The 23,821-nt window shown below is 37.3% G+C and overlaps 1 protein-coding gene across 1 annotated transcript; it reads left to right on the forward strand.

Moving 5' to 3' along the window:
- Positions 1-2,353: 2,353 nt before the first annotated feature.
- Positions 2,354-3,112, forward strand: LOC111898057 (putative glycine-rich cell wall structural protein 1). Its single transcript, XM_052769786.1, has 2 exons — positions 2,354-2,663; positions 2,760-3,112. Exons 1-2 carry the CDS (start codon positions 2,354-2,356, stop codon positions 3,110-3,112), a joined length of 663 nt encoding a protein of 220 aa, XP_052625746.1.
- The last annotated feature ends 20,709 nt before the right edge of the window (positions 3,113-23,821 follow it).

A 23,821-nucleotide genomic window follows, 5' to 3' on the forward strand; every position in this document is an offset into this window, starting at 1 on the left:
TTAGTAATAACTATGTAAAGGTTCATTTTAGACATGTATCCCCCCCCCCCCCCCCCCCCGAAAAGGTTTGGAAAATGGGCTGTGAACTCACCTGTGAGTTATGAAAATGTTGTGGTAGGGTAAAAATCATAAGTTCACACTTTGAGATATGTTTGGGGCGGTGGCACACGGAACAATATAGCGAGAAAACTGAAGAGGGGGATGAAGAATTAAGCTGCTGAAACCTACTATTTATAGAAAGTTTTGGAGTCCATGCCATATAATTGTGTGTGAATCATACGATGCTACCACGTGTCCTCATCTCAGAATGCCACATCATCCCATATCTTGACATATTAGGTGTCAGTGAGTGTGGCACACATTAGGTGAGCGCGCATGATGGTAAAAATTCGACTTTGAAATATCGTAACTCGCACATATGAACTCCATTCTCAAAGACTCTTATATAACTGTGTAGGTCTCGTCATTCTCTACAACCTTCCTTTTTCTCGTTTTGTCTAGTTTTAACTTTTGCTTTTCAACGGGTTTCTATATAACTCCTTCATATGACGTCTGCTTTAAGCGATCATTGCCTCCTAATTCCAACTTTTGTAATATTATGATTGCCTAGTTGATGAGATTTTCCAAAAAGCCAACCAATCTCCTTGTAGTTCTCTTCATTGTAACTTTTTAAATCTGGTAGATATTTATTTTCCATAAATGTCATATCTCACTCATACCAAGTCAGATTCTTACAAAATTTGTATTTCTGGAATCGCGGTAACCTATAGAGTCTAAATATGTTAACCAGCTCTCAAAGTGACGCAACTTTTATACACTTAGTTTTTAGCCTAATGGTTAACGCAATCAAGGACAAAAAAATGCGAATATATTAAAATATATCGGGTGATTACAAGGATGTCCTTATTACATTTTTACATCCTATAATTAAATATTAACGGCAATTGGTGACATATTCTTTGGGTTTTCACACATTTTGACCTAGGGCAAATTTGGAGGATTTGGGTTGCTGATTAAGGATTTACTTGTCTTTGTGATAGCCGGTTTGCGGGATTGAGTAGCTCAAGGTGTAAGAGTGTTGTTTTGCTTCTTCGGTTCTTCAGTTCAGGTGAGTTTCTCACCATTTCATATATCTCATTGTATATCCTTTGCATGTTAGGATAGAGGTGCTATTAGAGCACAAGTATGTTAGTAGTTCAGGTAATTCCTTTGTATTTATGTGTTGTATTAGACACTTAGTGTCGTTGTATTCTAGACTCATAGGGTCTTGCATGTTGATTGTATAGAATTGTTAAGGGTTATGGTTGGTTAGTGTAACTGGGGTAGACCAGTCATCAAGATTATGTTGATTGACCAGCAAAGGACTTATTGAGAAGTGATCAATGGCAGGAAACTAAGGATGACTAGTTGATAAGGTTATGGACATGGATGTATTTGCTATGTAGTTATGTCGCATGATTAGGTGATAAAGATACCTTAGGTCCTATGTAATTTAAGTGGATAGCTTGAGAACTATTGGCCTAACACCTAATTGAGATGTTCTTGTCTAATTGTTCACTCTCAGGTGGGTCACATGTTTGACTCTCTATATGACCCCTGACTACATTTGACTTTATGATTTGTTTGGAGACTATGGGTTGATCACAGCACTGATAAAAAGAATGTGGTTGGATAACAGCACTGATAGGAAGACTGTGGTTGAATCACAACACTAATAGGAAGACTGTGGTTAGATCACAACACTGATAGAAACAATGTGTTTGATCACAACACTGACAGGAATACTATGGTTGGATCACATCACTGATATACGGTTTTTATTCTACGTGAATTTAATTGAAAAAAATAACTACTAAATATTTAAAATTCCCTGAATAATAAAAAGGTAAAAATTCTGACCAAAACCACAACCATATGATGTAATCGGCCGAGTCTACTCATTAAAATTAGGTGGTTTATCATGTATGGATCTCATACTTTCTTCTTTTGGCTAGTCCATTAATGCAATTGTTGTTCACAAAAAAGTATGTGTTATGAAATTTTGAAGTGTCGATATCATGCTTGGTAATATATACAACGTTAGAGGTTAGTGCAAGTGATGTTTACATGGACCTCAAATATTACTTCAATTAAAGATACAATATGAGAAATGTAAATTTAATAGGTGGAAAATTGGGTCCGTTGAGTAGGTATGCAGCGATGTGTGGGGACTGTAGCTAGCTGTTATCAGTGGATGGATCCAGTTATATGAATTACTATTCAAGTATCCCTATACTTTTGTGGAATGCATGTATATATAAGGGTAATATGTGATTGGAGTTAATTACGAGCTCATTGCCACCAAAATTCATCCATGGGGCTCACACCATTTTTCATCTTTGTTGTTGTTTTGAGCCTATATTTGGTTGATGGACTCAATCATGAGGCTAAGGACGTTGTTTCAAATCGTAGAGTTTTGAAAGAACTAAATGTGCATGGAAAGAACACAACTTCTTCCGAGATTATTGTGGTTGACAGCAAAATGGAAATGAACCATGGTGGTGGTGGTGGTGGTGGTGGTGGGAGTGGGAGTGGGAGTGGGAGTGGGAGTGGGGGTGGTAAAAGTGGTGGAAATAAGAGGAAGCACAAGAAAAAGCACAATGGTGGTAAAGGGAACAGTGCAGGTGGGAGTGGGAGTGGGGGTGGGGGTGGTAGTGGTGGTGGTGGTGGTGGTGGCAGAGGTGGAGGTGGAGGAGGAGGTGGAGGTGGAGGTGGAGGAGGAGGAGGAGGAGGAGGAGGAAATGGGAAAGGTGAAGGTCACGGATGGGGAGGTGGAAAGGGAAGAGGTGGCGGGGGTGGAGGGGGAGGAGGTGGTGGAGGAGGTGGCGGTAGTGGTAGTGGTAATGGACGTGGCGGTGGCAGTGGTGGTAGTGGTAATGGCGGTGGCGGTGGCGGTGGGGGTAGTGGTAGTGGGAGTGGTGATGGAGGTGGCGGTGGCGGTGGCGGTGGCGGTGGTGGTGGCGGTGGCGGTGGAGGTGGTCAAGGTGGAGGTTGGGGTTGGGGAGGAGGTGCAAATCATAATTGTTGGATATGGGGATGTGGAGGAGGACATGCACCTGCGAGCAAGGGATGAGAATAAGATTTGAAACAATCGGACTCTATGAATTATGCATGATAACCTTTACGTCTTCATTGAATGTTAGCATGCCTCACACGTTCGCTAATAAATTTTGTTCTGTTTTTCAATGATGTATGCCCTTGTGGTCTTGTAACTATTTCAAGATTTCTTTCGCAATACTACAACAAATAACACTTTGCTTCATTTTCCATTCCACTAATCACATCTAACCTTAATAGATCATTAATTAATCATTTCTAACTCAGATTCGGATGTTATTTACCGTTTTACATACTCTAACCCTGATTAACCAAAAGAAACTATAATCAACCCCATTTCTGTTGATGAGTCTATCAATCCTTTTTGACTATATCACAAACACTGAATCCTTTCTAACTATAATCAACCCAATTTCCATGGTATAATCCGCTAACGAGGAAAAAAAATCTAAGTGCAATGTCTAAGTTGTGCATCAACAAACATTCATGCAAAATGATAGCCCCATGTGATGGTCGTTTTGCCCCTGTAGTGGACAATTTTGATTTTCTCTCCTAGTGTTGCTTCCAAGTTCATCGGCTCTCTTCATGGATTTGTTCTAAAGATATCTCATTCAATTGATTATATCTTCCTCTGGCTTTCCCCTCTCCTTAAGTCCTGGTGGTTCTCATTTGGCCTCTGTGGTGTTTCTTTTGCATATGCTTTATAGTTTAAGCACGGTATAAAAGGTGCCTCCCAAAATAACGACTCCATGTGGATTCTCTCAAAGTAACATTCACAAATAAGAAGATAAAACGAAAGCACAATGTTATAACTGAGTAGAACTTTCAAAATGCATCGTTCTAAAAGAAAACAAAATGAAAGTAAAATCTTACACTTGAATATAATTGTCGAATCAAAGGACAATAGGAAGTATTAATTGTAAAACGAGCCTTGAGATTATATTGTAAAATGAGCATTTCATATGCATGCTAATATATTTTTCTTATGGAAGGGTAAAATAGATTAAGGTTCAAATCTATCAAAATGCATTTTTAGGCATCGGAAGTATTAATTAGACTACAAAGAAAGTTCATGGCCCGAATATAATTTTATACATTAACAATTATTAAGCATTTCACATACATTAACATAATCGATAAAAATGATTACATAATAGAATATTAGTTGTCACTCAAATGAGATAGAATGTAAGCATCGCAATAGCCAATAGAGGATTGTGTTACAGACTACTATTTTAAAGAATCTGAAGAAGATAATATAGTCAAAAGAAAGAAATAGTAGTTTCTCATAAATATACTTGGCATGAAACGCTCCTCCAACTGTTGCTATAGAAGTTGCTACTAGCATGTGACCAACAATGGCTCCACTTTCTTATGTTTTAAAGAATCTGAAGAAGACATATAACTTAGTGAAAACATTTCCTCTAAGTTTTTTTGGGTGTTAGATAAGCACCCATATTAAAAATAAAAATAAAAACAAAATAAAAACCAAAAACCAAAAACCTTAAAGTATCTTCAATATAGTAAACCTATTCCACAAAATTATCTATCAGTCCTATCAAAGCCAAGCAAAAGTGGAAAAGTTATGTAATAGAAAATGGAAAAAAATTTAGTGTAATTTATGTAATTGTTTTAAACTAAATTTTATTTATAAAAAATACAAAATATCAGCTAAAACTTCGAAAAAAACTTTTTTGACAGATTTCGCAGATTTAGATGGTATATATCATGTCCTTTTCGTTAGTTTGGTCAAAATGTTAGGACTTTTTCGAAAATTACCTAATAACTAAAATATTATGACTTTTTTTTAAAATTACTATGGATTTAATGGATATTATCATTAAAAAAATCATATATAAACATAACAAATATTTTTTATTATAAAAATATATATTTGTTGTTAATTTCTACGAATAGAATGGTGGACTAAGTACTCCTCTATTATTTGTTGATCACTTCAAACTCGCAGAGGAATAACTCGAGAATGCAACCCAGGTAATCCCTCAGAGCACTCATTGTTCGGCCATCGAAGATCTCCAACTCCAACGGGTTATCCAATACGCCTGGAGCATCATCAAACTTCTTGCTAAGCGCAAGAGACATGAAAGATCTTATGGGTTTTATAGGTTATCAAAAACATGTAAAGCGGAAAATCTTAACACTTTAGTTCACAGGCAACCTATAAAGGACCCATGTTTTCTCTAATTGATAGCAACATACTATGAACTTCAAGAACCCTAAAGGAACTCTATGAAAATCGAAATTCATGAATTAGGGTTTACATACCTTTAGATTTATTATAGAAAATAAATCTTTGATCATTTCCTTTGTGTCTTTAGAAAGCAAGCATCAAAAGTATGATGTCGGTAATGGCTCACACCCAAAACCTTAGAAACCCTATAATGAAAAGGAGGGAAAGGAGATTGATAGAAATTTTGTTCCTAAGTTTCTAGGTAAAGGTATGAACGATTTATGTTGGTCTTGGGGTCCTATTTATAGTTTAGGTAACTTGCAGGCAAAGTCGGATTTGAATTAATTAAATAATAGATTTAATCTCAATTCAAAGGACTAATATCAGAAAAGTCCTATATTTTTGTCATTAAATTGGAAAAATGCCTGATATTAATTTTTTCTTGACTATGGATACGATATTTTCATGGAATTATTACTTAAGAGCTAATACTCGGTGACGAGCATGTTATATGTATTATTTGGTCACCACTAATCTAATCCCTAGCCATCACCTTTAACGAACCATCACTGATAAAGGGTTTCATGCATTCGAGAAGGGTTTGATGCTGAGAAGGTTGTGCCCAATTTAGCTTCTAGGATTTTTCTGAAGAAACTTTCAAATCCCCTTCAAAACTATGTGATGATCCTTTCCTTAACTTATTATGTGACGGAAACATATTAAGGATGAGTATTGATGGAATGGTAGATGATGGAGACAATCCTGGTGACCAACAAAATAAGCATGCCCACTTAGATGAGGATGATGAAGATGTTGGCATCGAGTATACGGTGTATGATCCCAACGTTGACTAGAAAGAGATGAGGCCCTGATGGAGTATTGATGGAACGGTAGATGATGGAGACAAACAATACAGTCCATGGACGATACTAGCTTAATTTTGAAAAAAAATGACAAATTGAGGGTTATAGCTAAGTGTGGTGGTGGAAGGAGTGACAATAAAAAAAAATGCAGTGTCCATTTAAGGTTGCAGTTCGATGGAAATACAATGAAAGGACATTCCAGATTAAATTATGTAATGAAATTCATCAGTGTGCTAGAAATTGTCAATTTGGTTGCCTACTTCAACATATCATCGGGTTGTAGCTATTAACCACAGGTGCGGGTGTTAACCTATATAGACCAATACATATCTTTCCTATCATGTCAACTAGTTATGATCTTATCTACCATAGTGATTTAGAATAACAACTAGGTATAATATTAGATAAAGAGTTTAGGCAAAGTAGCTATCGGGCATAATATCATCCTAAAGTTATGAGCATAATTATCCAGCTACAATTAGTAATAACTATGTAAAGTTGCATTCTATACATGTATCCCCCCCCCCCCTCGAAAAGGTTTGGAAAATGGGGCCGTGAAATCAACTCTGAGTTATGAAAACATTGTGGTAGGGTATAAATCACAACTTCGCACTTCTCGAGATGCTCGGGTGGTAGCACGCAGAACAATATAGAGAGAAAACATAAGAGAGGGATGAGGAAATGAGTTGCCAAAACTTGTTATTGATAGCAAGTTTTGGAGTGTGCGTCGTGAAAGTGTGTGTGAACCGTATGATGCTACCATATGTCCTCATATCAGCGTGTCACGTCCTCGTATATCTCCACGTATTGGGTGTTAGTATATGCAGCGCACTACGCACCAGCGCGTGCGACAGTAAAAATGAACTTTTGAAATTCCCTAACTCTCACATATGAACTTCGTCCTTAACGAATCTTATATATCCGTGTATGTCTCGTCATTCTCTACAACTTTCCTTTTGGTTGTTTTGTCTAGTTTTGACTTTCATTTTTCGACGTGTTTTTATTACCGTTATAATTTTATAAAAATCATAACTCCTTCATATGACGTTCGTTTTAGGCGTCTCTTGCCTCATAATTCCTACTTTTTTAATATTATGATTGCCTAGTCGGTGACTTTTTCCAAAATTTGACCAATCTCCTTGTAGTTTTTGCCGTCGATACTTTTTTAAGTATGGTAGATATTTATTTACCATAAATACCATATCTCACCCATACCGTGTCAGATTCGTACAAAAATTATATTTCTAGAATCAAGGTAACCTATACAGTCTAAATATGTTAACATGTTCCCAAAGTGACACGACTTTTTGCACACTTATTTTTTAGCCTAATGTTTGATGTAATTAGGGATGGAAAATTCAAATATATTAAAACATATTGTGTGATTACAAGAATGTCCTTTTCACATTTTTATGTCATATCGTTAAATATAACTGCGGTTGGTGACGTAATCTCTGGGTAGTCACATCCTCCCCCCATTAAAAGAAATTTTGTCTTTAGATTTAGCATGTAGCTAGGATGTTTTTAAATAAATGGGGATACTCATTCCTCATTTAATCTTCGTGTTCCCATGTGTATTTCGTTCCTTGCTTAGAGTTCCATCGTACCTTGACTATGGGAATGCCTCTTTGCATAAGTCTCTTGACTTTGTGATGCATGATCTCAGTTGGTTCAACGATAAAGTTGAGTTTTGTGTCAATCTAGATTTCATCGAGAAGCATAATTGGCGTGTCTTCAAAGAGACATTTCTTAAGGTTTGAAACATGGAAGACGTTGTGTATGCTGTTGAGCTCTTGGGAAGAGCAAGATGGTAGGCTATTGGGCCTATTTTGGCAAGGATCTTAAAAGGTCCTATTTATCATTGATTGAGTTTACAACTCTTTCCAAATCTTATAACTCCTTTCTAAGGAGATACTCTTATCATGACTCTATCTGCAACTTGGAATTCAAGTGGTTTTTGTCGAAAGTTGCCGTATTTCTTTTAACGATCATGATCCATCCTCAATCGCTCCTTAATTCTCACGATCTTCCCGGTTGTTTCGTGAATGATCTCAGGTTCAGTTAGCAAAGTGTTCCCAACATGTTTCTTTTCTAGTTGGGTATCACCAACTTCTGCCCAGCACAACGGTCAACAAAACTTTCTACCATAAAGTGCTTCATATGGTGCAGCGTTTATACTTGTGTGATAACTACTATTATAGGAGAACTCAACCAATGGTAGGTAAGCATCCCATGCATCTCCAAAGTCTATCCCACATGCTTTGAGCATATCTTCCATGGTTTGTGTGGTCCTCTCCCTTTGACCATCTGTCTGCAGATGGTAAGAGGTACTCATATCGAGTCAGGTTCCTAGTTCCCATTAAATTGTTTCCAGAACTTGGACATAAATCGGTGGTCTCTCTGTGAGATGACCAATGTTGGTACACAGTGTAGCCGGACTATCTCCTTGACATAATTTCTAGACAACTTTTTCATTTTGTCCATTTTTTAATGGGTTGGAAATAGGTTGACTTCGTCAAATGATCGATTACTAACCAAATCGTGCCATAGCTTCTAGCTGTTTTGTGTAGTTTTGTGATGAAGTCCATGGCAACTTGCTCTCATATACATTCGGGTATTGTGGGTTATTGCAGCAAACCCGAAAATTTTTGGTATTCTGCCTTAACCTTAGCGTAAGTCAATCATTTTCTCATGAAGGTGGCGATTTATGCCTTCAAGATCGGCCACCAATACCTTTTTTAAGTCAAGATACATCTTATCATATCCTGGGTGAACTAATTATCTTGTCTTGTGAGCTTCGTCCAGTACCTAACTTCTGATGTTGCCAAATTTTCGTACCCAAATTCGGTCCATGAAACACGAGGTTCCATTATCTTTGGACTCGAATTGCTTTTCCATACCGCGTAAGCATTCTTTCGCCTTGTTTTCTTCCTTAAGTGCCTTTACTTGGGCTTCTCGAATTTGGATAGGAAGGTTTAACTGGATAGTTAGAGTGAGAGCCTTCACTCTGTGAGGTTTGACTCGTTCCTTTCTACTTAGGTCATCTGCTACTACGTTAGCTTTTCTTGGGTGGTATCGAATCTCACACTCGTAGTTGTTCAGCAGCTTAACCCATCTTTATTATCTCATGTTAAGTTCCTTTTGTTTGAAGATGTGTTGAAGACTTTTATGTTCTGTGTATATGACATACTTTGTGCCATACAAGTAGTGTCACCAGATCTTCAAGGTGAAAATTAAAGCTCCCAATTCCAATTCATGGTTGGTGTAATTATTCTCGTGAGTTTTGAGTTGGTGAAAATCTTAAGCGATCACTTTGTCTCTTTGCATAAGTACGCATCCCATGCCCTGATGTGATGCGTTGCAATTGACAATGAAGTCTTCAGTTCCTTCTGAAAGTGAAAGAATCGGTGCACCCCACAGAATGTGTTTCAATCTCTAAAACTCATATTCTTTCCACTAAAACTTCAAATCTTCATGTATGAGTATCAACAGGGGTTTTGCTATCTTTGAGAAATTTTCAATAAATCTAATGTAATAGCCTGAGAATTCTAGAAATTTACGCACCTCCGTTGGCGTCGTGGGTGCTTCCTAATTCTTTATGGATTTAATCTTGGAAGGATCTACGTGAATACCCTTGTCACTAACCATGTGTCCTAGAAAGTGTACTTCCCTAAGCCAAAATTCACACTTCAGGAACTTTTCGTACAATTTCTCTTTTGTCAACAACCAAAATGATTCGAAGATGTTGCTCGTGTTCCTCCTCTATTCATGTGTATATTAATATTTCATCATTAAATACGATCATAATTTGCAAAGGTATGGCTTACAAACACAGTTTGTGCAATCCATGAAGACTGATTAAGCATTAGTGAAGCCAAAAGGCATAACTAGGAACTCGTAGTGGCCTTATCGAGTTCTAAATGCCATCTTCGGAATGTCCTCCTCTAGAACTCGAAGTTGATGGTACCCTAACCTTAAATCAATCATTGATTAAATTTTGGATCCTTGGAGTTAATCGAACAAATCGTTAATCCTTGGGAGTGGATATGTGTTCTTGATCATCAACTTATTTAGTTCTTGGTAATTGATGCACATTCTGAAGATTCCATCCTTCTTATTAAGGAATAGCACCATGGTTCCCTAGGGTGAGACACTTGGTGTTATAAAGCCTTTATCTAGAAGCTCCTGAAGCTGACTGGACAACTCTTGTATTTTCGAAGGACAACTCTTGTATTTCCGAAGGGACTAATCAGTAGGGAGATTTTGCCACTGTAGATGGCCCTAGGACTAGGTCAATTCAAAATTCAACTTCAGGAATTGGCGGTAGTATGGGCAAGTCCTCCGTAAATACCTCGGGAAAACATCACATATTTGGGGTATGTCCTTAATTTCCTTCTTCTTTCCCTTCTTGTATGCGATGTGCACCAAGAAAGTGTCATACTTCTTCTAAAGGTATTAATGTGCCTTCATGCAGGAGATGATTTTGAGGCTTTTGTTGGTCTTATCTTCGTATATTACCTATGATTCCCCATTGGGTAATAGTAGTTGTACTTCCTTGTCGTAGTATAAGATCTCATCTTTGTGTGCAGATAACCAATCCATACCAACGATGACATTGAAGCTACCGATGGTCATGGTCATGTGCTTGACGTGAAAAGTAAGGTTATTGAGAGTTAGGAGGCAGTTTTCTAGTATTTCCTGACCACTACCGGATTCACCATTGGCCATTTCTATTATATAAGGCTCATCTAAGTTCCTAGACTTATAGATTAAAAGTTTTCTAAACATAGGTCTAATACAAATTCTTTCAGCACCAGAATCAAAGAGTACATATGTGTATAAATCGTGAACAGGAAAAGTACTTGTCACAACGGTAAGGTCCTGAATGGCATCCTTTGCACCAATCACAAACGTGCTTCCCTTTGCGTTTCTTCCCTCATTCCTCAACTTTTGGTCAGTTCCTTCTGAGGTAACCAACAATCCTTTACTCAAAGTAGGCTCGATTATCTAGCAAGACAACCATGACTGGGTTGGTTGCGGTGGTAGGAATAGTCGCAGGTTGTCGGTACTATTTCCAGGATGTCCTCTGTGATTGCACCAGGTACAATGCATGTAGTTACCAGAGTGGTGGAAGTGACATGAGTTGCACTTGGGATGTGAGAACTACAGTTAGTGCAGGGCCGCATTGATGGCATATGCTTTGACAGTTTTCTTTCTTTTGTTGGGAACTTGCTTGGAGTCACCCTTAAATCTGCTTTTCGATTTGCGTTTGTTTTCCCTTGTCCTCGGGATGTCGGTTTTATGGACCAACATGTTGTTGGAACAGTGTCTAAGGCTGCAACTATATTAGCCAAGTATTTGACCCGATTGTGCATGGTCCTTTTGGGTTGCCTTCACCATAGCAACTTGATAGGATGATTTATTAAGAGAGAATAAATATTATTAATATATTATGAGAATAATATAAAGAATAATAATATTGTTATTTGATTAATATAATTCATAAATTAATTGGTATTAATTTGGTGACTTAAAGAGATTAATTAAATAAGAGGGTATAAACTGTCAATTGTTTGATAGTTAAACTTTAGACTGTAAATCCTTATTGGATAGAGAATGGACGAATTCTAGAAGCTAGGGATAGCTTAAAATCATCCAAGGTTATCTAAGGAAAGGATATGGATTGCTTTAAGAGAATATTATCCAACTAGGGTTTAAGTTGTAACCCTTAAGGGGTCTACAAGTATAAATAGACCCTATGGCAAAGGGAAATAAGCACCTCATTGAAAGTAGAGAATCCCTGGCCGAATTTCCTCCCCTTTCCTCTCTCTCAAATCATCCTCCTTGCTATTTGGTGTTTGTAAGCCATTAGAGGAGTTACAATTGTGACTCTAGAGCTCCAAGACAACAAGATCAAACAAGAGATTCAAAGGTATGATTCTAGATCTGTTTTGTGTTGTTCTTATACCTAATTAGTCATTAGAAGTCTTGGATTCAAAGCATGTTTAATTAGAAAGCCTAGATCCAAGCATTAGGGTTTTGCATGCGCACATAGGAAAGTTCTTATGGCTAAAACCCATCAGTGGTATCAAAGCCTAGCTTGGTTTCTATTAAATTGTTACTTGTTTGTTTGAAACTTAACTGCAAAATTCGATTTTTGTGTTTTTGAGTCATGGACTCGGCGAGTCCCTTGGTGCACTCGATGAGTCCAAGCGTCAGGAATGGCCAGATTCGGGATTTCTTCAAGATTATCTTATGGAAACTTACCTTAATCATATTAGATCAACCCTAATCCGATTTTTTGATATATATGACTATAATCCTGATCTAATTAAAGATATTTATCAACTAATAAAATATTTAATTTCCTTATATGATAATTAATTAATTATTTTGATTAAATTGGTAATTATCTTGCAAGAAATCTTGAGTAAGTCAAATATAGATAATTAGGAAATTAATTGTTAATTACAATTATTTGTTATTTGATCCTCCATGTTTTAAATGTTTAAAACATGTCCTCAAGTTTCGAAATTTATGTATTGTGATTAAAAGTTTTAATTTAGACAATTTAAATTTCAAACCCTATATTTTTTAAAAAAAGTTTAAAATACGACCCTATACTAATATAATATTACATGATTAATATATATATATATATATATATATATATATATATATATATATATATATATATATGTATGTATGTATAACTAAAATGTCAGTCTTACCGTTAGTAGGCCTTATTCACGAAGCCGATCTATAAGGTGGGTATAAGGTTGCGGCCTATAAAATGGCGCTTAATGGGTGTACACTCACACCCACCGCTTGCTTGATCGGTGGAGGGTCGTTAGCCGAACGGGTAGGATAGGGAAACCTCATCCTCTCATTAAAAGTATAATAGGAAATACAAAGTAACTACACATATTTTAAAATTTCCCAATCTTAGTTACTTTAGGAAAAGTGATTTGATGCAATCCCATGAAATTACACTTTGCACCCTTGCTAAGAAATTAGTGGAGCGTGTGTGGTTTGCCGGCACACTAATTGGTTCTAAGAAAAGGTGGAAAAGGGTGATTCATTGTTTATCATAGTTCGATGGAGCGCGTGTGGTTTACCGGCACATCGAATAGGTGATCGTTACAATGAAGGCACCATGTGAATTTGCATGGTAATTCACACCCGCTTTGTGATCCTCGGTATCCCAGTCACAAACAAGAGGGGCATATCGAGATTTAAACATGTCATTGAATAGTTTCAATGAATCTCATCCGAACCTAGGAATTCTCAATATATTTAGGACTTATAGTTAGGTTTTTATGGTGGAGAATTAGTGAATTGTCATTCACTTACCTTCATATTATTTGCATGTTGGATTACGGCATCCCTTTTCTAATATGTAAATATTGTTGTTGGATCCTAGCCATAATTTTCTTATTGGGTGATAATTAGGGATTCATATTCTAATCTATCTTTGTCCTTTCTATTTGTAGATGCCGGATGCAAACAACGCTGCTGCTAGTTCTTTCACATTGATGAGCTTTTGTCAAAATGTTACTTTCGATGGGATGAACTTTAGCGAATGGATAAGATACATTCGCACCATTGCTCGCTATGAGGATAAGGATTATGTCCTCGATGAGAAGCTCAAGAAAATCAACCCTGAAATCGCTACTCCGGCTGAAATGACCGCTTTTGAAACTCATGAGCGCGATGCAACGAAGGTACATTGCATCATCATAGCCACCATGAACTCCGAATTCCAAAAGTCCTATGAGGACATGTACCCATATGAGATGCATCAAGACTTATTGGAGAGATACCACCAAAACGCGAGACAAGAGCGTTAAGAGATTTTCACTAACATGATTTCCGCTAATATGGGTCATGGAGAGTCTCTTACCGTGCACCTGCAAAAGATGCAAAGGTATGTCGACCGCCTTCGCAAGTTAAATGTTGACTTCAGGGAAGACTTGGCGATCGACATGGTGCTTCACTCATTGCCTCCGAGCTACAATCAATTTAGGATGACCTACCACATGAACAAAGAGGAGGTCACCCTAAGCAAACTCCAAGGTCTCTTGAGGGTCCCTGAGAGTAACTTCATAGAAAAGTTTGTTGCACCAACTCCCAATCCACCCGCTACTCCTGTCTTGGCTATTGGTCAAGGGAAGGGAAAGAAGAGGAAGGCTTCGTCTAAGAACTATCGTAAGGTGAAAGCCCGAGATGGTGCCTCTTCTAGTGGGACCAAAGTTGATCCTGCTAAGCCCTGCCCTAACCCAAAGGAGGCAGAGTGTCACCACTGCCACAAGATAGGACATTGGAAGAAAAGCTGCCCAGAGTACCTGTAAGCCATCAAGGAAGGAAAGATCAAGCCATCTTTCACAGGTATATACACAATTAAATCTAACGATTCTAATCATGCTATTTCTTGGGTTCTTGATACCGGTTGTGGTTACCACATTTGTTCTAATGTGCAGGGACTAAGAAGAAGTAGGGATGTTGAGCAAGGAAGAATCAATCTAATCATGGGGAACAGAAGATCGTCGCCTGTGACCAAGATTGGAGTGTATTATTTAGTGCTTAGGAATAATTTATGTTTAGATTTGAACAATTGTTGTTATTCGCCATAAATGGCTAGAAACATCATTTCATTTCATGGTTTGTTTAGACAAGGTTTTAGATTTTCTTTTAATAATGAGAATGGTTCTATTTTAGCTTATCTAAATGGTGTCTTTTATTTTGAAGCTATACCATGTAATAATGGAATATATGAAACTGTTATGATTGTTGATAACTTAGGAAATGATGTTTTGAACATAGATTCTTCCAATAGTATGGATAGAGCATCCTTGTGGCACTGTCGTCTTGGACATGTCAACAAGAAACGCATAGCCCAACTCCAAAAGGATGGAGTGTTGGAGTCATTCGACCTTAGGGAAGATGACACGTGCGAGTCTTGTTTACTTGGAAAGATAACTAAGTCACCCTTCACAAGTACTTGCGAAAGGAGTGAGGGTCTATTGGACCTAATACATACCGATGTATGTGGACCATTTAGATCAACCACGAAGGATGGGAACGGCTTCTACGTGACTTTTACCGATGACTATAGTAGATATGGGTATATCTATTTGATCAAGAAAAAGTCAGAAACTTTTGAAAAGTTCAAAGAGTTCAAGAATGAAGTGGAGAATCAATTGGGCAGGAAAATCAAGATGCTTCGATCCGATCGAGGAGGAGAGTACCTAAGTCTTGAATTCCACAATTATCTCAAGGAGTGTGGAATAGTTTCACAATTGACGCCACCTTGGACACCACAGTTGAATGGTGTGGCAGAAAGGCGTAATCGAACCTTATTGGATATGGTTCGCTCTATGATGAGTCGTGCTTCACTATCTATCTCTTTTTGGTGGTATGCCTTAGAGACTGCCGCCCATATCCTTAACCGAGTCCCTACTAAGAAGGTTGCCAAAACACCTCACGAGATGTGGACAGGGAAAGCTCCCTCGTTAGCACATATCAAGGTTTGGGGTTGCGAGGATTTCGTAAGACGAGATACTCACGACAAGCTCGAACCTCGTAGTGAGCGATGTATTTTCATCGGCTACCCGCAGAAATCCTTTGGATATCTCTTCTATAGACCGAAGGACAATGTTGTCTTCGTTGCGAGGAGAGGAGTTTTCCGAGAGCGAGAACTCATAAGCCAAGGAGACAGTGGGAGGCAGATCGAGCTTGAAGAGATTCAAGAGTTGATAAATGAAGGAGCCTCTGTCGCTGGCACTCAACCCAAGGAGGAAACTCCGGTTGAACCGATTGACGAATCCTTACCTCTTAGACGTTCCGATAGAGTTAGAGTTCAGCCCCAGTTTTATGGTTTTCATATTACTACCGAAGGGGACACGTATATTAGTGATGGTACACTAATAAATCTTGATGAATCGGTGTGTAGATTGTCTAAATGGTATTATACATAGCAAAGGATTGTTGCGACGTTCATGAGTGCTTATGAACTGGTTTTGAGCATTGGAACAAACCCGCGCTTGCTGGAATCACCTTATGGAATATGATATAAAAGGGTGATCGCAAGACGATAATATCATATAGTCTTAAAACCCAGATATATGGTTTGTTATTTGTTAATTGATTGTACATTGATAATGCGAAAACGCATCAGTAACTCCGTGTTATAAAACGCATTGTTGTGTATAGTTGGTTAATGAATAAGTAAATGCATATCAGTCGAAGTTTATCTGTAAATTTTATCCTAAGAAGGTAAAAGTGATATCTCGGCCGCTCGATGATTTGATTTGACTTATATGTCGGGCTCGGTCAAAACTGAATTGATGTGTTCGATTAAGTTCTATGTCAAATAAATCAGAGATCGAGAAACCTAAATGCTTGACTGATCATTCCATAGAATTGTCAGCATGATATCTAACAGAGGACTGTACGATCCCTTATCTAAAGGACAACATTGATTAGATCAGAGTTTGACAGCGTCTTTGAGAGCAATGATTGCAAATCGAATTGTACTTGTGCATATAGTTACTAGACTTATCCAAGTGGGAGACTGTTGGAATAGTGTCTAAGGCTGCATCTATATTAGGCAAGTATTTGACCCGATTGTGCATGGTCCTTTTGGGTTGCCTTCACCATAGCAACTTGATAGGATGATTTATTAAGAGAGAATAAATATTATTAATATATTATGAGAATAATATAAAGAATAATAATATTGTTATTTGATTAATATAAGTCATAAATTAATTGGTATTAATTTGGTGACTTAAATAGATTAATTAAATAAGAGGGTATAAACTGTCAATTGTTTGATAGTTAAACTTTAGACTGTAAATCCTTATTGGATAGAGAATGGACGAATTCTAGAAGCTATGGATAGCTTAAAATCGTCCAAGGTTATCTAAGGAAAGGATATGGATTGCTTTAAGAGAAGTTTATCCAACTAGGGTTTAAGTTGTAACCCTTAAGGAGTCTACAAGTATAAATAGACCCAATGGCAAAGGGAAATGAGCACTCATTGAAAGTAGAGAATCCCTAGCCGAATTTCCTCCCCTCTCCTCTCTCTCAAATCATCCTCCTTGCTATTTGGTGTTTGTAAGCCATTAGAGGAGTTACAATTGTGACTCTAGAGCTCCAAGACAACAAGATCAAACAAGAGATTCAAAGGTATGATTCTAGATCTGTTTTGTGTTGTTCTTATACCTAATTAGTCATTAGAAGTCTTGGATTCAAAGCATGTTTAATTAGAAAGCCTAGATCCAAGCATTAGGGTTTTACATGCGCACATAGGAAAGTTCTTATGGCTAAAACCCATCACATGTCTCATCTTATTTGCCGTTTGGTCAGGATATAAGCCAATCTTTTCGCACTATCATATGTCGATGGTCATGAAGCGATGGCCAACCCTTGAATGGGCTGAACCAATCCCTATATGTACCTTTAAAATTTCTTGTACTTATGTCTCACAATGTTTGGGTAAAAGTTAGTGAAGTCATTGAACCGGTTGGTGTAATTCGAGATGTCGATGTCACTCATGGTCAAGTTCCACATCTCTTGCTCCAGTTCTTACATCTCCTATCGAGGATAGTATTCCTCGATAAGCATCTGTTTCAGTTCATCATGAGTTAAGGCATTAGCACTTGTGAGACTCATGGGCTTGACATGGCCATTCCACCAACACATAGTCGTGTCTGCAAAAGTCAAACCGATGAACTTAACCTTGCTTCCCTCGACGCAAGAATGGATCTCAAAGACAGACTATGTCTTCTCAATCCACCTAGTAAGGCCTCCAACTACCATGTTCCCATAAAACGTCCTAGGTTTGTAGTACATAAAGTATTTGTAGGTGCACACACTTTATGCACCTTTCTCGTTTACTTGGGAGCCTTCACTTCCAGTTCTCGAGTTTGTGTGACGATCATTCCCGAATGCTGCTAGTTCCTCGGTTATTCTTTGCTCGACCTTTTCCTAAATAGCCACGTGATCTAGAGGTGGGTTAATTTGTGCAGACTGAGCATCCTGTACAGCTTGGAGTCCTTTGCTAGATCTGGTAATTCTTGGGGGTGCAATTTCTAGATTCCTAAAGTTAACGTCGATATGTGACTTAATTAGTTGGAATTAGTAAGTTTGTACTTTCATGGTTAGGTCGTGGTGTATTAGTGTTGGTGATGGAAACAACCATAGCAACACAGATTCCATGAAAACATATAAGAATGCCATGCATCATATATTATACAAAAACTATCAAAACATAAGGGCGGTTTTAGGATAGGAAAATCTTTAGGGTTACAAAACATGTGTGTGTGAGCCTTTCCCCGTATTCCAACCCAAAAATAAAAGTATCAGTATCCCTCCTAGCCATCATACTAGGACAAAAAAAAGAAAACTAGAATCCACAATATACTATCAAGAGAGCCATCAGCTCGACTAACTGTCTATATACAAACTCTAAACAAACATCAAAAGGAGAAACATGTGACTTCATCCTCTCCACCTAAAGCTCTGATCAGTCCATGTGGCAGACAACCTCCTCTACCCCTGAAGACGGAACTAGGCTTCATCTCGTGCCTCCTGCAGCTAATCATGGACTAGTAAGGTCTGCATTTCCATTACGTCCATCTCCTCCTCCAAATATTATAGCCTCTTTGTGAGCTTCATCAGGGTCATACTCAATATGAACATCTTAGATTCCATTGCTTCAAGGCGGTCTAAGTGACGGGCGGTACGAGGCACCAAAAGAGAAATAGCCTACTTAATAGGATTATTTGAGGTAGGACGAGGTGTGGTAGATGATTACCCACCTTGAATCGTGAGCAAATATCCTCTTCCTCCCTCCAGGCTTGTATTTGCGGTATCCAAGTGGCATCTCAATCGGGTTTCTTTGTAGGTGGTAGTGATGTTGGAGGGGACTCCACTCTCTTCCGATAGGGAGCGACAACCGTCTTCCTCAGGGTTTGCTCCACCCAATTACCCGTGTACTTCCTGTAAGATCTATGTGAAGGAGTGGGAGGAGGTGGTGAGATCTCTTGTGAGGTATCAGTGTCCTCCTTTTCCTTATCGGGCTCGTACTCAGAACTGAGAAGATATATCCTTGCCGGTGTATAGTTTGGTGAAAGAGTTGGCTTTGATAGGTGCCCAGTCAAAGTATAATTGGGCTCTGTGTCATCACCGTCCTCCAGGTATCGACAGGGTCGAAGTTAACAAGTACATCACATTCCTCCTCTGATGAGGAAGCTACCCTCCACAATCCATCTCCTGCCATGCTCTCGACAAATCCGCATAAGATATCAAACAGGAAAGATGTATATAATATATGTAAAGATCAATTAAATACTATATAATATCCAGTTATAAAAGATAAAAGTTGTAACTCCCGAGTCCCCCTACTATGTCGTAAGTTAGTGGTTCCTAGGGCAAGAAATCCTCGAGAGTCGATGTTATTGAGTCAAAAATCTCCAAATGTAAAAGTCTCTAAAACAAATCCATGAGTAGTCAAGAAGTAGGGTAATTAATGTAAATACTAATTTATTAGGTTTAAAGGGTTAAACCTAATCAGAGTGTAGCCCTAGATTATATATGTATTTCCTAAAGGATTACTAGTTCACTATAATCTATAGCTATAATATCAATTATTCATACCCCTGGCTGGCAACGGAAGCGTCAAGCTGTGCAAACTTAGGATATTCAGATTTCATGCCAAAGATATAAATTGAGAAATACACAGGATGTATTAAACAAAATAGCAATTTACTCATTAAATAAAATATGTTACATAGTTGTTCAAGGTACAAGTAGGTTACCAAAGCAAAGTAGAAAAATTAAAGCACATAGACTTCGGGCTGCATCACCGGGGTTATCTCCTCCTTCAGACATGTTCATTCTCCTGAGAATACGTGTCATTTGAGAGGTCAACATAATGTTGGTGAGTCCATAGGTTTATGATTCTTAAAGTGTGGGTGTTTTAGTTTATCTTGTTTATCCTAAACTTGCTTCCTTAAGTTTGTGTGTACTATCACTACTTTCGTAGGTTGGTTCCTAGAAGTAATCTATGATAGGTAGTTTTATTTTACCAAAGTTACGATGAGTTCTTATAACCGATCTATGACGGTTGATCCAAAAAAAACCAGGACGCTTCATCGGACGTTGTTGAGTTTAGAAAGTTATGTCTGCTTCGACATGTTGTCAGGTTGTAGCTAGCAACCATAGGTAGGGGTGTCAACCCCGTATAAATCTATACATATCTATCCTTCCCACTTAAGATTTAACGATTATAGGTCGGGAGCTAGATGAAAATATATCAGCGTGTTATTGAATCATGTCTCATCTAACTCTTGTTGTAGTGGCCTCCCATGGTCGGTCGTTATGTTATTCGTATTTTATTTTTATAGTTTTACTTATTTTATATATATATATATATATATATATATATATATATATATATATATATATATATATATATATATATATATATAATTAGTGTGTTTTGCGTAACCCAGTGTTTGGGCAGAGTAATACTAGGTACTAAGCTTATCTGAATGGTGGTTAAAATAATAAGATTCAACGTTTCTTGGCAACTGGCCAGTGTGACAACTAGGTGTGATCATATCTATCATAGTGGTTTAGCATAACAACTACCCATAATATTAGGTAAAGAGTTTGGGCAGAGTAGCTACCGGGCATAATATCATCCTAATGTAATGAGCATAATTCTCTAACTATAATTAGTAATAACTATGTAAAGGTTCATTTTAGGCATGTATTCCCCCCGAAAAGGTTTGGAAAATGGGGCTGTGAACTCACTCGTGAGTTATGAAAATGTTGTGGTAGGTTAGAAATCACAAGTTCACACTTTGAGATATGTTTGAGGCGGTGGCACACGGAACGATATAGAGAGAAAACTGAAGCAGGGAATGAGGAATTGAGCTGCCGAAACTTGTTATTTATAGCAAGTTTTGGAGTGCATGCCATAGAATTGCATGTGAATCATACAATGCTGCCACGTGTCCTCATCTCAGAGTGCCACGTCATCCCATATCTTGACGTATCAGGTGTCGGTGACTGCGGCGCACTTTAGGTTAGCGTGCGTGATGGTAAAAATTCAACATTGAAACTCCGTAACACTAGCATATGAACTCCATTCTCAAAGACTCTTATATAACCGTGTAGGTATCGTCATTCTCTACAACTTTCCTTTTGGTCGTTTTGTCTAGTTTTGACTTTCTTTTTTCGACGTCTTTCTATTACCCTTATGATTTTATAAAAATTATAACTCATTCATATGACGTCCGTTTTAGGCATTCATTGGCTCATAATTCCTACTTTTGTAATATTATGATTGCCTAGTTGATAAGTTTTTCCAAAAGTCGATCAATATCATTGTAGTTCTATTCATTGTAACTTTTTAAATACCGTAGATATTTATTTTCCTTAAATGTCATATCTCACTCATACCAAGATAGATTCTTACAAAATTTGTATTTCTAGAATCGCGGTAACCTATAGAGTCTAAATATGTTAACCATGTCTCAAAGTAACACGACTTTTTATGCACTTATTTTTTAGCCTAATGGTTAATGCAATTAGGAACAAAAAATTAGAATATATTAAAATATATTGTGTGATTACAAGGATGTCCTTATTACATTTTTACGTCCTATAATTAAATATTAACGGCAATTGGTGATGTATTCTTTGGGTTGTCACAAATTTTGACCTAGAGGCAAACTTGGAGGATTTGGGTTGGTGATTAGGGATTTTTCTGTCTTTGTGATAGTCGGTTTGCGGGATTGAGCAGTACAAGGTGTGAGAGTGTAGTTTTGCTTCTTCGGTTCTTCATTGCAAGTGATTTTCTCACTATTTTATATATCTCATTATATATCCTTCGCATGTTAGGATAGAGGTGTTATTAGAGCACAAGTATGTTATTAGTTGAGGTAATTCCTTTGTATTTATGTGTTGTATTAGACACTTAATGTCAATGTATTATAGACTCATAAGGTCTTACTTGTTGATTGTATAGAACTGTTAAGGGTTATGGTTGGTTAGTGTAACTAGGGTAGATAAGTCATCAGGATTATGTTGATTGACCAGCGAAGGACTTATTGAGAAGTGATCAATGGCATGAAACTAGGAAAGACTAGTTGATAATGTTATGGACATGTATGTATTTGCTATGTAGTTATGTCGCATGATTAGGCAAAAGAGATACTTTAGGTCCTATGTAATTTTAGTGGATAGCCTGAGAACTCTTTGCTTAATACCTGATTGTGATGTTCTTGTCTAATTGTTCGCTCTTGGGTGGGTCACTGGTTTGACTGTCTGTCTAACCCCTGACTAAGTACATTTGACTTTATGATTTGTTTGGAGACTGTGAGTTGATCACAACACTGATAAAAAGAATGTGGTTGGATCACAACACTAATAGGAAGAATGTGGTTGGATCACAACACTAATAAGAAGACTGTGGTTGGATCACAACACTGATAGAAAGGATGTGTTTGGATCACAGTACTGATAGGAAGACTATGGATGGATCACATCACTGATAGGAAGATTGTGGTTGGATCACATCAACTGTATGAAAGGCCAGGGTTCCCGTCACTAGCAATAGAGCCAGGTTTAGGCTCGTATACTCCCTAGGGTTGGGCCCGATACACATAATATATGTATGTGGCTAGAAGAGTTGACTGTTCAGCGTTAGAGTCGAGATCTTGTGTGGATACATTATATGTATTATCGAGTATGTGGTATACTGAGGAACTCACTATGTTTTATGCATGCAGTTGTGGATCAAACATTTTGTAGGCTGTTTGTGAGAAGTGCTCAGTGGGACTATACACACGCATCGAAGACGCTTGTTTCCACAGTTTTGTAAACTTAACTATGATATTGTATGGTTTTAACCAAATAAATGTTACTACATGGTTTTGAAACAAATATTTTAATTGGTTACTATATTTTAAAACTGAAAAATCTCTTTGAATTTTTGAGACGCTACAATAAATGGTACATTTTGAATCATTTAAAAAAAAAATTAATAAGCTCGTTGAAATACTAGTTTGTTTAGTTTTTCAAATAGTTGGCTTATTAATTACTTTTTTACCTTATCATTTATAGCAACCTAAAAAAATAAAATAATAAACTAACTTGTAAACTAGTTATGACTTGTCAAACATAATTAGTTAATTTACTAAACTTTATATGATACATAAATAAATAAATAATAATAATATTCCTCTGTAAGTCTCTATGTATGAAGAAAACGGACATAGTTCTAATATACTTATGATATACGGTTTTTATTCTACATAATTTAATTAAAAAAAAAATAACTACTAAATATTTAAAATTCCCTGAATAATAAAAAGGTAAAAAGTCGGACCAAAACACAACCATATATGATGCAATCGGCCGAGTCTACTCATTAAAATTAGGTGGTTTATCATGTATGGATCTCATACTTTCTTCTTTTGGCTAGTCCATTAATGCAATTATTGTTAACAAAAAAGCATGCGTTATGAAATTTTGAAGTGTCGATCATGCTTGGTAATATATACAACGTTAGAGGTTAGTGCAAGTGATGTTTACATGGGCGTCAAATACTACTTCAATTAAAGATACAATATGAGAAATGTAAATTTAATAGTTG

The sequence above is a fragment of the Lactuca sativa genome, chromosome 3 (assembly GCF_002870075.4).
Source record: "Lactuca sativa cultivar Salinas chromosome 3, Lsat_Salinas_v11, whole genome shotgun sequence".
In the NCBI taxonomy this organism is placed as follows: Eukaryota; Viridiplantae; Streptophyta; class Magnoliopsida; order Asterales; family Asteraceae; genus Lactuca; species Lactuca sativa.

What these genes read in the sequence shown, in the direction of transcription:
- LOC111898057 (XM_052769786.1), top strand. Translation starts at nt 2,354, where the DNA reads ATGGGGCTCACACCATTTTTCATCTTTGTTGTTGTTTTGAGCCTATAT. An exon ending in TGGTAAAGGGAACAGTGCAG is followed by an intron (nt 2,664 to 2,759) that starts GTGGGAGTGGGA and finishes GAGGTGGAGGAG; the next exon opens with GAGGAGGAGGAGGAGGAGGA.